The following is a 12,419-nucleotide window of genomic DNA, read 5'->3' as shown; positions in this document are numbered from 1 at the left end:
TTATTGCTCAACTGGATTTGAGTTATATTTTTTCCCATTTTTAGACAGGATTTTGAATAGCTTATAGAATCATAGTCCAGTGTAGCACTTCATTTTCAATTTCCAAATTCTATATGCTACTACGTGGTTTAAATGCTATGGGCAGCCTTTTTTTTATTCCAGTTCCTCTGGTAGAAAATTTTGATACCGTGTTAATCTGTTAGCCCTTAGCAAACACTTAGGCTATTAAACCCAAACTCAGCAAACATTTAAACAGTAATAGCTAAATTAGCTTGCCAAGTGTTATTGGTTTCTTATATCATTAATAACCCTACTTCTCATGATAGCTTTTGCTGGGATCAGTTGACTTTTACATATTTTTCTCCAAAACAAGGTAGGATAGCTTATAAAAAACCTCAAAGCCAAAGCATTTGCATTCCTTAGGCTGTAAAATTAGAGACCTGTGATTTTGTGTCAAGGTATGTTGCACTGCACTTGCAATGTGAACTGAACTCCCATGCTTTGGGTTGATCATTTTCAGGGGTTTTTTTAATCTCTTCTTAGAGGAATTAAGCAGATTTTCATGCCTGTGAAATAGAGAAACCACACATACACACACACCTGCGTGAGGGTGCACTTCTCCCCTACCCCAAAATGCTTTCACAGAACTTGTTCAGGGTTATGTTTTCTCATTGCTTTCCCACTTAAAACTAGACTGTAAATCCAAGGAACTGTATTGAGTACCCCTCATACTCTGCCCTGTGGTCACCAGCACCGCTCCTCTCAGTCAGAAGTTTGCTTGTACTGTTTGTGGGGTGTGTGAGAATGGACCTAGTGCTGTCTGTGGGTGTAGAAACTCGTACTGAGAGTAAATAGCTTTGAAGCTTGAACTCCTCCTGAAAGTATCTGGGAAGCAGTTTCCTTTGGTAGCTGTCAGCTGTGAGAAGGGCAGGGTTACTTATCGACCTGGGTTGGTGTGAGGCAGCTGTTGCACGAGCGCTGTATGTGCAGTGCTTTGCCATCCTTGGCTAAGCAGCTTCCTGTCGGGACCACTGATCCGTGTAACAGCACCGTCTGTGGCAGAAGTGGTTGGGCTTTGTGCCATTTTGTGTGTCCAAACCTACTTACAAGTGTGATTTTGAGAAAACTGTATTTGGATAGCTTAAACCAAGGGGGAGGCAGGACAGTGGCACAAGTAACTAATTAATTACTCAATTTTCCTATCATCCTGTTGGTAAATTTTGCTTTCACAGTGCAGTTTTACAGACTTCATTTTTGGGGATAATTTTTGGCCTAGGCATCAGTTGAGGAAGGAGGAGATGTCAGTCCCATAATTGCATCTATTGTGAGCCTGGCACAGTGGAAAAATTAGGATTACTTGCAACAGGTTTTGCATGTAAGGCTTCTGACAATTTCCTACAGGGATCCTAAAATGCTGTTACAGTACGTGTAGTTAGTGGCTGTTAATGCTGTTGGGACTGGGAGATTCAGCTAAGGGCCAGTGGAATTTTTTTTATTTTCTAGTGACAGGTTGGGAGGTTGTATGTCATAAAAGGAATCAAGATTACTGGGGAGGGAAGGGAGACATGGGGAGGGATTGTGGAAAGCTCTGTGTATTCAGAGTGTAGAAAAGGGAAGAAAATAAAAATAATGGACACATGGAAATATGTTGTGTAGCAGCAAATAGCCTGTATGACTTCCATGGGTAGGAGCTGTGCCTTCTAAATTGATAGACCTTGTTTGAAATTGGGAGGGGGGTGGAAGAAAGGCATGTGGTGTTTGTGTAGCATTTAGGAAGTGTATATTTGATATACCTTCATTAAAGCAGAAAGCTGTTGAAAAGGTCTCTAAAACTTTCTTTTTAGCTTGGAAGACAAAGGCCTAAGAATAGTTGGTCAGTTCTAATATCTGGTGGAGGCAAATGAGTTGGAAGAAGATTTTAAGGGGTCTGTGCTTGGGATATGTTACGTTGCTGGCATATCTTGAAATAAGAGTTTTCTCATGAAACCAAGTCACTCAGGGTAGTTAAAACTGAGGCTTAACTGGGAGCATTGCTAAAGGGAATCTGTTATTTAGACTAAGGCAAGTCACTTTTTATTGATAAATGTAGTGGAGTCTACATGGTGGGTGTGAATGGGAAATCTAATCTACCAAATATCTGTGATTATTTTAAAATCTATCACAGAAAAAACTTGCTAGCACAGTAGTGATTAAAAAAGGATACAGGTAATGTGAGAAATAACTAGTAGAGACTTCTACAACAGAAGAGCAAACATGCTAATTGTATCTTCAGATATTGACTAGTGGTGTTGTTTTTCATTCATCTCAGTGTGTAATAGAACAATACTGGGCATGTAGACAGTGATGGTAAAAATAAGGAACAGCACCTGTACCTTAAAGGCAGAATGGTTTAGCATATCCCAGTTGCACACATAGTGGAGAGGATCTGGTGGAGGCTCTCCAAGGTGGTTAGGGTGCTGAAGCAGATGCAGTACACAGAGAAGCTCTGTGCGTGTTTTCTTCAGTTTTGGGAGGAGGAGGGCAGGGTTTTTCTGTGTTCAGTGATCTGATAGGGAGGTTTAACAATGGAGGAGGCAGAGTCATCTCAACCCTGCAGCTGCCAAGGATGAGAGACAAGAGACAGAAGTTGCAACACTGGAAATTCTGATGAGATGTTGGGAAACTTCCCCCCTTCCCCACAAGGTTAGTCAGCCATTGAGAAAATTGTTCAGAAAGGTAGCAGAAGTCCCAGCCTTTGAACACACCCATTAACAACTCCACTGGACAAGACCAGAGGCAATCTGATCTCACTCGTTCCTGTTTAAGCAGATTTGACCACCTGGTCTTTTGAGGTTCTGTCGAAGATGAGCTGTTCTATAATACTGTGGCTTTGTGGAAGAGAAAAACATAAAGGCCCTCAAGGCAACTGAGCAGGTTAACAAGATTAAAAAGGGTGTATCAGTAGCTATTTAATGAGGAAGAGCATCCATCTCCATACTTTTTGCTTATATATGGAAAGAGCATACTCTCTGCAAGTTTTTTCTGATCCATTTGATGCTTGTCTCTGTATCTGCCAAGGTACAGAGCAGAAAGGCTGATGCAAGTGACCCCCTGCTGGCCAAAGATTTCCTCTGCTGATTCTGGCTTCTCTGGAAAACGTTTTGAAAAACGAAAACAAAAAGCATTAGTTTAGACCATGCACATGATGGATACTATGCTGGGGCCATGTGGGAGTACCTTAAACCTTACGTAGAATTGAAGTGCTGTATTCTTTTAAAGGCTCTAGTGTTGGCAGGGGATGCCGGGCTCAATATATTGAGGATTTTTCATTCCTCCTTTTTGTTCCCAGTGTCCAGAAGTTACACTGTTGAGTAACAGTAGCTGTTTCCTAACTGTACATTTATTAATAAAGTGATGAACCACAATAAACAAAAAAATTGTGTAATATTTTCTTTTCAACCTGTCTAAATACATCTGAAACAAAAGAGCTACAGTTTTTATTTGATCTGTTAACATGCAACAAATACGAACTTTGATTTAGTTTTGGGGTTTTTTTGTCTTGCAGCATAAGCAGCACTATCATGGATGTAGACAGCACAATTTCCAGTGGACGTTCCACTCCAGTCATGATGAATGGACAGGGAGTTCCTGCCTCCTCTGCCAAAAGCATTGCCTATAACTGTTGTTGGGATCACTGCCACGCCTGCTTCAGCTCCAGCCCGGATTTGGCGGATCACATTCGCTCCATACATGTGGATGGTCAGCGAGGAGGGGTTGGTGTTACTTTTGGGTTTTCCCTCTTTCTTACTTGCCAATATTTTGCTCTTGAATGACAGTAGCAAATTTTCTGTTTCGAAATACCAGCTTTGTAACTAGTGGCAGCAGATTTAGTGGCCTTACTTTAAGAATGTAGTCAATTCTTTCCAGTAAATTAGTTGAGACTACCAGGGTTTTGATAGTGTCTTGACTTCTCAACATCCTGAAGCTGTTGGTGTATCTTTAAGTGCTTACACTTGGAATTCATTTTCTTAAAACTCTTGTGTACGTGTTCCTGCATGTGAACGCAGGTGAAGTCACATCTTAATTACTGTTACCAGTGGAGTCTCACTACAGGTAAAATATATCCAGAATGTATAACAGGGAAGATGTAAGACTGACTCAAGAGTACAAAGTCTTAACAAAACAGCTCTCTGTGTAATACTGATGGCAAGCTTACCTTCTGTATAATTACATCTAATTTTTTTTTTAAAATTGAGTTGCATATATAAGCATGTAAATTCCAGTCTAATCCCTGGTCAAATGATAATTGGTCTCAATTCTAATGTTTAAAAACACCTTCTAGTAGAGTAATTTCAATTCTGTACTTAACTGCCTGCCATCTTCAAGCTCCCAGATTACCTCTGATGCCTGGAATATATCATGTAAACTACCTTTACATCCAGCACAAGCAATCTCCCTGCCTTAGGCACTGTATGTTGCAGCTCTTCAATTTCTGGGAGAGATAGTATCAGTTCTTGAAGTAGAATAGTTGTTATCTTTTGACTTTTTGTTCTGTCACTTCTTCAGAAGAAAAATGTTACACTGTTACACTTTATCTTCAATGAATAAGAAACTTAAATAAAATGCTAATTTGCATTACTTTAAATAATTTATTATGTAAATGTGTCACTGAGACAGCTGTGACTCTGGCTGTATTTAGCTAATATTTTTTGGCATGATTGAACTTTTCAGCTTCATATTTGATGGCTTTTTTCAGTCCAGTATCTAAGCAGAATCATCCATCCAGTGTAGTGGCTTTTTAGCCATCCATGAGATGATTTCTGAGTTCTGTCCACAGGTGTACAAAAGTGTTACATGAAACCTGGATGAAACAATGAAATGAATAAGGTGTGTTTGGATCTTTGTTATCCCATCCATGACTCCTTTACATTTCTTAAAAGGGCCTGGAAGGGGCTTTTATTCTGTATTTATTTCTTGTCACTTACATTTCATGTGACATGATTTGTGGTTATTTTTATTTAGAAAATGTTGGTCTGTATTTGTATAATTGAAAGAGGAGATTGTTGGAAGCACGAAATGTCTAATAACTGTTGCATTCAGTTCACACTTTCGAATCCCTCTACTGGAGTCAGTTTATTTTTTGAGAATTTCCAGCGTGGTGATGTGGAAGGGGGATGGATCCTGGCGGGTTTGTTTCAGGGATTTGTCTGCCACCTGCCGGTGAGGTGTTTAAGTGTGTTGGAAATTGTGTCGGGATTTTGATGGGATTTCAAATCTTACTTAACTGCAATGACTCTAAATTTGAAGAAAAGTGGGGGTTAGTAGCTACTTATTGAGAATGGAAGGGAGTAGGATTAACATCCTTGCATGGTAAAATGTATTTTTTCCAGCTAATACCGAGGTCATGGCTCCAGTCCAAACCAGATACATCCATGAAGAGCCTGGGAAACTTTTTGACAAAACAGTTTTTCTTCTGAAAGATGTTATTTCAGAAATATTTTGGGTTCAGCTTTTTGACAGGGATTCCCAAGAAGCCTTGCCTGGACTTCTGGTGGGTGGTTGCAAACCCAAGCCCTTGTATTTCCACCGTCTGTAACTTCACAGTAACACACCTTTGCCAAATGCCCTGCAGTCTGCAGTTGCTGATGGAAATGCTGGGACACTTACGGAGCTGTTGCAGAGCCAGGAATCTCAGAAGTTCCAGTTCTGTGGCTTTGGGGGATCTCAGAACTGAGGAGTGGCAGACCCCAAAGGTTTAGGGGCTTGGGCCTTGTGTCAGTAGGTCTGGATCAGTCACACAGACACTGAGGGGTTTCCAGCTTTGTCTGAGTAAGGCTGGGTTATGTATCTATTATACAGCAAGAGTGTAGAACTCCCGTGGCTGCTTTTTCATTTTGAAAATACAATCTTTTGAAGGCTGAGGGTTTTTATTCTCCAAAAGAGAACAAGAAACTCAAATCCAATTAGTTTCCTGCATTTCTGAGAACCTGTATTATGGACAGTGCTGTTCCTGGGAACTTTATTTTGCTGCGACAAATTAGGGCTTTACCTCCCTTCACACACAGACCTGTTGAGGAAATTCTAATGAAAGGCAAGTTCATTGAGCTTTTTTATTCCCTCAGTTACAGATAAACACAATGAGAGGAGAGAGAAAAGCAGCATGAGTAAGTTCTGCTCGCCTTAATGCACTATTGTGCGTGTGATTGTTCTGTACACTGGAATCACAAAACACCCATAGATTTTGAATCCTATGAGAAATGGTAGCTTCCTTCATCAGGAATTGAATATAAGGCCCTAACTAGAGTTATCTGGTATTCCAGAGTACAAAACTCCAGTATATGAACAACTGCATTGCAATTAACAGTTTTTACTTTTTCCTGCTCAGGGAATAAAATTAATTGCTTATGAGAGTAAATTATTTTATTTCTATCACTACTGCCCAGAAAATGCAAATTTATAATTTAAAAATGATCTGTCTCCATATCTGGTGGATACAGATACTGAGTGCAAACCCAAATACAGCAGATCCTGTTGCTCTCAACTGTGTTTATCTGCAGGAGCATCTGTCTGTTGGTATTTTATTACAGTGACCTGTTTTTATTGAATACTTGGGGTTGCAGTTATTTTTTCCTTGGTGAGATATGAGAAGTGTGTTTCAAAATAAATGGTTATTGTTCAGAATTCTTTGAAGTGTTGTGAAAAAAGTCTTCTTTGCTAATGTGATTTTTTTGTTTACTGTTTTCTCTGACTTGTGTAACTTACCACATTTTTACTCTATTAGGTGTTTGTTTGCTTGTGGAAAGGTTGCAAAGTATATAACACACCTTCAACAAGTCAAAGTTGGTTGCAGAGGCATATGCTGACACACAGTGGGGACAAACCTTTCAAGGTAAGGTTCATTGTAACATACATCATCTCTTATTTTTAGAAAAATTCTCTTTATTTTTCCTAAAACAATATGTCCGTTGAAAAATACCATCACAGGAGGATTTCTGAAAAAGTGAGCTGAGCTTTCTTCTTTGCAGTCATAGTGCCCAAAGGTCCTGTTCTTTTATGAAAGCAGGTGAAGAAACTGTTGTTGCTTCTCTATCCCTGTTTCTTTTAATCTGTAAATGGCAGGGAGTGTAAAACTGGATAGTGCTGAAGTTCAGGGGGTTTGTGCATTTTCCAGTTCAGCTGCTTACAGTGTAACAGTGAGATATTTCCTCTCATACTTCACACTTGCACGTTAAATTTTGGATCATGTCTGATGGTGCACATTCTGTGCTTGAGTAAGAGCTGCTTTTGTTAAATTCAGTAGAAACACTGTCAGTGACTATTTATGGTTCACTTCTCTGAAAAGAATAAGGAAGTCAGGAATGCAGGACCATTGAGCAGACTGTATTTCCTGCACAGTATTTTCTAACTTTCTCTTTCTTTCTCCCCTTAATCTGTACCTGCAATTCTAGGTATAGTAGTGTTTATCATTCCCATATCCACCAATCCGTTATTAATGAGTTGCTTCATCCTCTTATGGATACAGTTGGGGCAGTTCATAGCTGTCAGTCGTGGATCACTTGATGGTAAGTCCCACCCACACTACTTTAGACTGAAGTTCTTCCATGTAGGATATGGAAATGAAATAGGGTTTGGGGTTTTTTTTGAAGTTTAGGTAGAATTTTATACCTCCTTCTCCCCTACTCCCCAACCCCACCAAGTTTTAGTCCCTGTCTTCCTTCACTTTCTCCTCAGGTAATATCTTCCACTTTCTAAAAATTCTATTTAAGGCAGCTTTATTACTAAAAATACTTTTCTTTTACAGTGGTGTCTTTCTGTAGTTACATTTCCTATATAGGTTTTATTAGTAGATATGACAGAAAACAAAACAAAATTAAACTCAAAACCGAGAAAGTAAAAATAGTGCATTTCATCGCACGTGAAGAAGATTTTTTTTAATAAACAGATTTTTTTTTTTCATACTGAACTGTGTAGTTTAGACTGAAAATTTCTGACTCACAGAATAAGTAACCACAGGAAAATGGGGTTTGAGGTTATCATACCCTGTGCTGAAAGGAATGAGTTTAGCATGCTCTTGGAAGGATAGCATAAGGATTGTAGATCCCTGCAAGTTTTCAGATATGGTTGTTCCAGGAACTGATCTAATCTTAAATCCTAATCGCTGATTAATAATAAAAATAATAATAATAACAGTAGTAGTAGTAGCAATAGTAGCAGTAAAGAAAGCAACCACCAGTTACCAGAGGAAGCTTGTACCTTAGGTTTTCTCTATTTTGAAATTAAATATTTTGTCTACCTCAGAGTATAATGACAAGCTTTGTTCTTGGATGAAAGTCTTTTAATTGCTTAATCTGTATTCTTATTTGGTCTAAATCGAAGAAACTCAATTTTAGAGACATTGGGTTGGAGAGGTGGGCATAGCTCCGAAACACCAGTAGTACTTTTGACTCTGTCAGGGTTACTTAGCAAAGGCAGTTTCAGTTGGTATCCTAGGTTTTTTTGGCTAGGCTGGTTACAGCTAGAGCCCTAAAATTATCATCAGTTGTTTATGATAATAATCATCTTGTGTTCAATATCTGTTGTTCCACCAGCTGATTTGTGTAGTTTCTGGTTATATTGAGGGAGAGAACAAAACATTCGAGGGTTGCAGTAGTTAATCATCCTGCCTCAATGTGTGTCACTGCAGCATTTTTTCCTGCTGTTGTCTTGAGTCCTTCTGTTTGTTTTTTACCCCTGTATTTCTCAATCAGTTCCTGGGAGCTTTGAATGGAGGATAATTGTGGTCTGAGTAGAATTTCGTAACATCTTTTGTTGCCCTGTCATTTATGCTGAGATCGGCTTCAGGGCTCACATGAGGTAGCCAAGTATGTGAGTGTCTGTAATGGCAATCTATTAATTAACTGGCTCCTTTTCTTCATTTGCTTCTTTTTTTAATGCTAACTTTAGAAATCTACTCTCTGATACAAAAAACACTTGAAGTGTTGAATATTAGTCTTGACCAGTCCAAGAACAGCCTTTTATTAATTGTTTTGTGGCAGTCAGTCAAAAATGGAGCCAATATGTCCATTTTTGTGCATATGTCCAATATGTGCATTTAGCGTCTCATAAATCTTAATTGCTCACCTTTCAGGGAAAGCCAGATTTTTTGAAGTCAGAGTTGGTTTAAAGACTTCTTGTTCTTGATAATTACTGCAGACAAAATATCTCCCAAAACCTAAATTGTAAATGAAACTTCAGTTGCCTCGTGAGAATATACTTGAGTCCTAGCATAAAAGGAAGGGATCCGTCATTTTAGAAAACTTGCAGAAAATAGGCATTCAGTATTTTAGTTAAAAAATAATGTTGGGATTTTTGAGGAAAGCTGTAAGAAGCGGTAATGGAAATAGTATAGCTTTGTGCTGTTGTCTGAAGAACTGCTATTTAGGATGTTTTAAAGAAAAGCAAAGAATATTAGCTAGGAAAATGACAACTAAAAGCATGGAAATCTTACTTTTGTGAAGGTAAAAGAACACTATAATCATGTAGTGACCAGAAGAGAGTAGTAAGTATGTCACAGATTAATATATTTGTGCATTCCCAGTGAAAATAAAAGAGAAATGTATTTTCTTAAATTGAAAAGCATTGGGGACTGTCTCAAGCAGAACTCTCTTTTGCACTGGAGGATATATCCCTGTCTAGTCCCCCTTTTTGCTTGCAAATTGGCTCATTTTATGTAGTTGTACATTTTGGGTTTAATTATCCCTTTTTGTGATGGCACATGGAGTTGTGTTTGACTAAAAGCTCCATTCAGCTCTAAATGAGTTGTTGTGCTTTCCTATTGAAAAGTCTTTGTGGGTTTTACCTGCCCTTTCCATTCATTCCTATCAGCCATGTGACTGTTCAGTTCATTTGTCACAGAAATGAACCCACTTCTAAATTGCAAAGGCAAAATGGTTTGTACTTTCATAAGTTTATCCTGCTTTTTCCCTGGTTGTGTGGCTTAGTGTGTCCCTCTCATCATGAATATTGCAGTACCTGTGTCACAGAAAAGGTAAATTTCCTTATGGATACCTATTTTTGAGACCTTTGTTATGCTAGCTCCTTTTTTCTGTGGGGCAATTTCTTGGTAGCGTACATCCAGCTCATCTCTGAGTCATCTGCTTTACAGTCTGGTTTTAGCCAATACTTTTAATATTCTTTTTTGTCATTGGAGACATTCATTGAATACAGGTATTCTCTCCAAAGACATTTAGTATGTTTGTCTTTGTGTATGATTTTACAGACAGAGTTGAGAGAGAAAACCCTCAACATTATTCTTTTTTAGATCTCTTATTACATAATTTTGCAGCTTTTTAGAAACTGGTGGAATATTGTGGAGTATCATCAGCATGCAGGGGTGGTCCTGTTGAGAGTTCAGCAACTTGGCTTTCAGACCTTATAGACAGGATGTAGAGGAATAATCTGCTGAGTTAGAAAACATCCTGGTTTCAACAGACTCTCTTTGGCAAGTTGAAAAGAAGTGAATGAAGATATTCCATCTTTCTCCTCCTAAACTTGGCTGTTACAAGTAACAAGTATTGGAATAGTTACAGGAGCTGTGACACCCTGCGTTTTCCAGCATGGTTTCTGGTGTGCAGGGACAAAAATAAATTAATCAAGTATTACTTGGCACTGAAAGCTACTTGAAGACACATCAAATTAACTCTTAAGATGTTGAGCACAATTAAAGGACAAATGAGTGATGAGCACAAAATAGTGGGAGATTTTATGCAAAATAATTGCATATAGCATTAGGATTGGGGTTGATGATCTCAAAGGTCTCTTCCAACCTAAGTGACTCTATGAAAGTTGCATGTGTGAATGCTAGCAGCTGTTTTCACATACATTCCAGTGGGTATGCTCTTCATGTTTAAGAGGAGTCATGCAAGGTTTGTTCCTGTGGGGTAGATGCTTACAATGACAATGAAAGGTAGTGCTCAGGTTCATTGCAGGCTTCTCCTTAAAATGGGGGAAGAAAGTAGTAACAAAAATGAAGTTTGGTGCTACCCGTAACTTCCAGAATTCATGAAGGGGTGACTGCATTTGATACAACTCTCAGTAGAGTAATGCTTGGTGAAATCCAAAAAACACAAGCAAGCAGCTTCGGTCTTCATTGGGAATTCATGTCTGTTACTCTCTTGGCGGAATATCTTCTATCCATCAGAGCACTGCAGATGTAAAATGTAAAGGCACTCTGCCTGAACACTCAGATGTTGAGACAGCAAGAAAGTTTATCCAGATGTCTAAACTATTACTGTCAGATTTACTAGAAAAAAATTACATATTGAATAGGAGATTTGGTTATTTTGAATTTAGAACAAAAATCTGTATTGCTAGATACTTTTGTATCCTGTTTGTTAAAGTCACTGGTCATTACTGCCCATTAATAATGGTGGGTATGGGTACACTGGAGAAATTAAACTTCTTACATGTTTACTTACTTTCTCTTGAAGTAACATATCCACCAATCCGGACCCAATCTGTTGTATTTCAAATTGAATGCAAAATTCTGAGATTTAGGTTTTGGGGGAAAAATGAAAAGATTGGTTTAAAGTTGTGCATAATAGTTGAGTTTGATTTATTAGAAGCCCTCTAGAGCTATATAATTATCTGGTGGGAAGCTGATTTGGTGTGACTTACCGTCCAGAGATCCTGAAGTGACAGCCTGAACTGCTCCTTTATCTTTGGAGAGAAGAGACTTTACCCATTAGTAACGGATTGCTGGATATATTATTTTAGAGAAAAAAAGAAAAAACAGGTAAGATTTTTTCATTCTCCTCTTCTACTATTTCCTGTCTACTACAAAGGTGTTCTCTGTCATCTTTGATCTATCAGCTGTTGATTTGAAGACATGATGAGGTAGTCTCAAAGTACACAAAATCTGAATGTAATAATTTCTGCAAATATTTTGTACTGTGGCTGTAGTCTACTAATGCACTTTCTGGAAAAAGACAATTTGTAGTTGCAAGTTGCAGATAATGATGATCTAAGGATGTTGGTTTGGGGACTTCAAAAGTAAATTTTGGGTGGAGCAAGAAAAGTTAGTGGTATCTTCTCTAGATTGTAGATAATCCACATAGAATCTGTGATTCTTTGCTCTTTATATGACAAGAAAAAGATTAAGTTATGACATCATGAGTCAACCTGCAGTTTGTCATAAAACAACGTGTCCCATCTGACAAGAAATACAGTTATGTATTGAAAAGTTTTAGAAAAGTGCCTGATACAAAGTTTGTGCTTTTTTCCAGAAGGTATTGCCTTTTTGGTACTATATTTAACTTGGAATACGGTAATGCGTGCACTGTACCAAGGCTTAAGGTTATTTTTGACCTCTAGCAGGCATTGGTAGAACCAAAATTTTGATTTCTCAGTGTGACTGAATTTCAGGATATGGGCTTTTTTTGAGCTTTTTTTTTTTCTGTCAG

At 38.3% G+C, this 12,419-nt stretch overlaps 1 protein-coding gene across 2 annotated transcripts in view; it reads left to right on the top strand.

Annotated features, from left to right (window-relative positions):
- AEBP2 (AE binding protein 2) overlaps nt 1-12,419 on the top strand; it is a 43,327-nt gene that overhangs the window by 14,500 nt on the left and 16,408 nt on the right. For both annotated transcript variants that reach the window (XM_032106184.1, XM_032106182.1), the window contains exons 2-3: nt 3,545-3,752; nt 6,761-6,868. In XM_032106184.1, the coding sequence (XP_031962075.1) occupies nt 3,545-3,752; nt 6,761-6,868 (316 nt within the window). The remainder of the gene's footprint in view (nt 1-3,544; nt 3,753-6,760; nt 6,869-12,419) is intronic.

Source organism: Corvus moneduloides, chromosome 4 (assembly GCF_009650955.1).
Source record: "Corvus moneduloides isolate bCorMon1 chromosome 4, bCorMon1.pri, whole genome shotgun sequence".
NCBI lineage: Eukaryota > Metazoa > Chordata > Aves > Passeriformes > Corvidae > Corvus > Corvus moneduloides.
Note: the sequence above shows the minus strand (reverse complement) of the source record. Positions and strands in the feature narration are given on the sequence as shown.